The 5368-nt window shown below is 31.1% G+C and overlaps 1 protein-coding gene across 1 annotated transcript; it reads right to left on the reverse strand.

Moving 5' to 3' along the window:
• Positions 1-1012: 1012 nt before the first annotated feature.
• On the reverse strand, positions 1013-1530 carry LOC142528037 (serine/threonine-protein phosphatase 7 long form homolog). The gene is made up of 3 exons (XM_075633078.1): positions 1390-1530; positions 1187-1305; positions 1013-1100 (listed from the first exon to the last, which is right to left on the reverse strand). The coding sequence occupies exons 1-3, from the start codon at positions 1501-1503 to the stop codon at positions 1079-1081; spliced, it is 255 nt and encodes an 84-aa protein (XP_075489193.1). The 5' UTR covers positions 1504-1530; the 3' UTR covers positions 1013-1078.
• Positions 1531-5368: the final 3838 nt, after the last annotated feature.

The following is a 5368-nucleotide window of genomic DNA, read 5'->3' on the forward strand; positions in this document are numbered from 1 at the left end:
GCCCCCCAGTGCCACACGGAGGTCTTCTAATGACTCTACGTCCACGACCTAACATCTCTTCAGCATCTCCATGCGTACGTGTTTGGGCTGCAAATGTAATGGTATCAGCAATGTTCCCACCAACCTCATACCCTTCTGTATCTGAATATTTTTGATATGTTATGGGCGACATGTTTAATGTAGGGCGACTTTCATTCATAAACGGTCGAAAGTGACTTTGTAAAAATTGTTTAAAACTACCGGCAAAGGAGTGTGGTAACCATACTCATATGATGGAAAGCTTGAACCCACGAGCAGAGTAGTGTATGCAATATTTGAAGTTGATGGTTTGGGTTCAAACTCATTTCGTGTCCACGTCGGTGGAGTTTGCACATAAGCTGGGCGTGTCTGTGATGTAACCTTTATTTTATAAAATAAATTAAATATACGTACATATGTAGATAAATTGAACATGTCTTACGATAAATTGTTGGTAGTTTGCATCTACAGGATGGTAGCCAATGATGTTAGAAGGTACCACTGTCGGAGATAGAAATATTTGTGAAATGCGAAGATACCAACCAATATAGTCCACTGTGATGTCGGGTGTACCAGGTATGACATAATCCCCACCAATCACAAAATTATATCTGTCATTCCACATATCTATAAAATATTTGTGATACGTCACCCAATCACAGTTGTTCCACCCTTGTCGCGTCAATTTATGGAAATTATCGAAGTTAGCAGCTGGTGGCGGGATACCCTGACGCATTCCAAATTGTCGAAGACCCCGCTTTGGTCTATGCATCTCAACTATATGAAAATTGATCAACGCACATGCCGATCGACATAGATGAATTGTATTTCCATCAAGAATTCTACCAACCTCGGGGGACTCTATATCATAAACTATCCATAGAAACTGAAACAAAAAAGAATAAAAATAAAAAAGATTATGGAGATGATAATATAACATTCGGACTGAATTTATAAAAATTCCAAAGTATAAATAACTAATTTATGTATCTACCTGCACTTCTACCATCCTGTCAAGCATATCTCTCATTATACGGACCGAATGATGGGCCATGTGTGTCTAAGAGAATCTACGTCTCCACCTGCAATTTATAAAAGTACATAATACAGTCATTAAAAGTACATAACAAAATAATAATAATACAAGTTAATTAATTCTGAATAGTACCGTGCGCCGTATGTTGGGAATGATAGACCCTGAAGCACATCTGCAGCCTGTTCTTCTGAGATAGATACTTGTTGCGCTCTATCAGGGCAAAGAAGAATAATTCTAGACCATACCCAAATCTGTAATAACATACAACAAAAATTTTCAAATGATAACAAAAATTAAGTACAACAAATATAATGACCGTAAAAGTGTAAAAATACATGCAATATCTGAACAGGCCCACACAAATCGACCTTTAATCCCATTGATGTGTCGCACAGCTCTCTGTAAAGATATGCCAACACAGCAGAACCCCAGCCAAACGTATTCACCATTTCTATGTCATCAAGAAACTACAAATACATAAGTTTCACAGTAGCACCTCCTGAGTCCAGAAACATACAACCACCAATGATCATTAATGCAACACAATTGAAATATTGTGTCATGTCCTCTTCAGTGCTTTGATCATTAATCATATTATTTAGAAAATGGTCTCGTAAAGCGGTCAGGTAAAGGTGTGCACCTTTAATCTGAGAAGATGTATGCGTAAAACCCAACCAAGTTGTGCACCGCTGTTTTAACGTATGTTTGTCGTACGCGGTATCTACACCAGTGATGGACATGCCATCATTATTCAACCCCCAAATAAGGGCAACGTGGACGTAGGGTGATTGTTGCCTCGCCAACTGTAAGGTGAAATGTGTGTGTCTCCCGACGCTATCTCTCAACGATGGCTGTAAGCAAACGATTATCATAATTTTTAATAGGACCACACTGAATAATACCATAGAAACTCATGCGTGCTAGACATAGACGAACACGAAGGTGAATCCTAGCATTATGCAATCTCCAAAGATATTTGTCAGACCGACGTGGAGAAATTAGTGCATCCATGTTTTCAGCGTTGATATTATTTGATATGTGCTTACCCCGCAAATACAACACATTATCTGTATTTTCAGCCATCTTGCAAACAAAAAATCATTATATAACAAATATTATAATTTTTATCAACAAAATGTCACAACACATTTTATATTAAACGAAATTTATTTGTAATTTTCGGCTGTAAATAATAAAACGTATATGCTGATGATAAATTGGTAAATGTGATTAAGGTGATAAGATTTTTTAAAAAATAAATAATAATTTATAATATGTAAATAACTAATTACTGTAAATAATTATATTGTCTTTACTTATAATAGAAACAAATAATTATAATAATAACAATAGTAATATGAATAACTATAAATATTTTAATTCTACTAATACTACAAATATTCTAAATATTGTAATTAAAATAATTATAATTATAATTATAATTATTACTATTGTTATGACTTAAAACTACTATGATTTAAGACCATTATTAATCTAAATAAAAACGATTAGTTAAATCATTAATATCATAATACATTAATATTCTCCGTTGAATTTTAAAATTTTTTAAGCGTGGATGAAAAAATTAGTACACAATTAATACTATTATTATCTAAATTTAATAACTATAAATAAAAATATTTAAATTACTGTCATTAGTATTAATAATGTAATTTTGTAATAATAACTTATGTTAAGGATGAATGAGATAAAGATATTATTTCATAATTTTTAATAGGACCACACTGAATAGTACCATAGAAACTCATGCGTGCTAGACATAGGCGAACACGAAGGTGAATCCTAGCATTATGCAATCTCCAAAGATATTTGTCAGACCGACGTGGAGAAATTAGTGCATCCATGTTTTCAGCGTTGATATTATTTGATATGTGTTTACCCCGCAAATACAACATATTATCTGTATTTTCAGCCATCTTGCAAACAAAAAATCATTATATAACAAATATTATAATTTTTATCAACAAAATGTCACTACATATTTTATATTAAACGAAATTTATTTGTAATTTTCGGCTGTAAATAATAAAACGTATATGCTGATGATAAATTGGTAAATGTGATTAAGGTGATAAGATTTTTTAAAAAATAAATAATAATTTATAATATGTAAATAAACTAATTACTGTAAATAATTATATTGTCTTTACTTATAATAGTAACAAATAATTATAATAATAACAATAATAATATGAATAACTATAAATATTTTAATTCTACTAATACTACAAATATTCTAAATATTGTAATTAAAATAATTATAATTATAATTATTACTATTGTTATGACTTAAAACTACTATGATTTAAGACCATTATTAATCTAAATAAAAACGATTAGTTAAATCATTAATATCATAATACATTAATATTCTCCGTTGAATTTTAAAATTTTTTAAGCGTGGATGATAAAATTAGTACACAATTAATACTATTATTATCTAAATTTAATAACTATAAATAAAAATATTTAGATTACTGTCATTAGTATTAATAATGTAATTTTGTAATAATAACTTATGTTAAGGATGAATGAGATAAAGATATTATTTTCATATTTTGAAGAGGAACATGAAAATCTTAGTTTGTTTAATTCCCAAAATTAAAAAAAAATAACGTTACCTCTTAATTCCCAAACAATTAAGATCTCCAAACAATAATAAATTTTTGGGAATTAATTCCCAAACAATAATAAATTAAATTAAAAAAAATCAATAACGTTATTTCTTAAGATTCCCTCGTATGAAATAAATGATCAAATCAACGAACAATATAATAACATGTCAAAGTTAAGCATTCTTATAAAAAAAATACATTATAAAACAACATTAATTCAATAAAAATAAAATAATTTAATACCTGACAATTTTCGATAACAAAAACTTATGAACACAACGTCCGACCGAGAAGAAATTTAACTAACAGAAACTGTCACCCAAAAAACGAAACGAAAAAAAAACTAATGAAGAGAAGAAATGTGGAAGACTTGCGCTGAGAAAATCCGAAGACTCGGTGTTCGAATGGTAAGTGATCGGTGCAATTTAAATTGGGAAATGGAGTCACGGATTCAAAGAATCCGCGATCGCGACAGTCTGTCGCGGATTCTTTGAATTCATGACTCTTTATTGTATTTTTTTTTAAAAAAAATTGAATCCGGAGTTTTATACTCCGGATTGTTATATTTTTACAATTCCTACACATTTGCAATATTTTAATATATACTTTTTAAAATTATATTATTTTAAAAAAAAACCCTGGAAATCTAGCGAGTTGAAATATTTTGATGATATCTCATAGATCAGTGATCAAAATGACAAGCAAACAAAACGGTTAAAAGGAAAACACAATTTGCTACAAGTCATACATCAACCCGACTAGACTAGTTCGGACTTTATATTTACTAGCAGTACGTTGCCGATTGCTGTATTCATGTCATCCAGCTCGATCTTGCAGGGTCTAGTTATGTTGGAATCATAATTTTGGAAGTTTGAAAAATTGAGCGATTAAAGACTACCGAACTGATCAACTCAACTGAACATATTGTAACTGAAATTACGTAACTGAAGTTGCCTGAACTGATTATTAATGTGCTAAAAATCAAAGGCAACTTAACTGATAAAAGCTAACTAAAACTGTGTAGTTAACTGGACGATCAGTTAAGACTGATCAGTTACACAGTCAATTCATCAATCGGCTATGAAAGTCAGCTGATAAATCAGCTTGACACGTCATCAGTTAAAGAGCGTATCTATCAAGCGACAATTTGTATAAGAGCAGACCGCAACTTGTAGTGGGAACGTCGCATATCAGAACGTCATATTGTACGATTGTCAGAAGAATGATGACGTGTCTACTAAGGACAAATCAACAGATATAATTATTTGAACGCATCCAATATTACCGTCGGGGAGCAAAGCCTATAAATAGCCGAGAAAATCAGCTGAGAAAAAGACTTTAGCGTGTACATTCATTCTTGAGTTAAACAGTTTTTAAAGATCAGTTACAAGAAGCTCACACTTATCAGATTTATTCATAGCATTGAGGCTATATTTTGAGCACCAATATAAGCACTCATTGTTATCTTATACGATCTTTTTAGATAAGTTGTGCTTAGTAAACATATCAGTTGCGTACTGATAAAAGTTGTAAAGATACTAAGAGTTTCAGTTTGGCAGTGTTAAGCCCAAACTGAAGTGGGTTATTACAGTTGCTGTAATTAATCAAAGTCTTTTAGTAAATATCATATCCTTGAGATAGAAGGGGTGACGTAGGAGCATTTGAAATATCAGAACGT

Source organism: Primulina tabacum, chromosome 15 (assembly GCF_025594145.1).
Source record: "Primulina tabacum isolate GXHZ01 chromosome 15, ASM2559414v2, whole genome shotgun sequence".
Taxonomy (NCBI): Eukaryota; Viridiplantae; Streptophyta; class Magnoliopsida; order Lamiales; family Gesneriaceae; genus Primulina; species Primulina tabacum.

What these genes read in the sequence shown, in the direction of transcription:
- LOC142528037 (XM_075633078.1), bottom strand. Translation starts at nt 1,503, where the DNA reads ATGGTGAATACGTTTGGCTGGGGTTCTGCTGTGTTGGCATATCTTTAC. An exon ending in GGCCTGTTCAGATATTGCAT is followed by an intron (nt 1,306 to 1,389) that starts GTATTTTTACAC and finishes ATGTTATTACAG; the next exon opens with ATTTGGGTATGGTCTAGAAT. An exon ending in TTCCCAACATACGGCGCACG is followed by an intron (nt 1,101 to 1,186) that starts GTACTATTCAGA and finishes TATAAATTGCAG; the next exon opens with GTGGAGACGTAGATTCTCTT.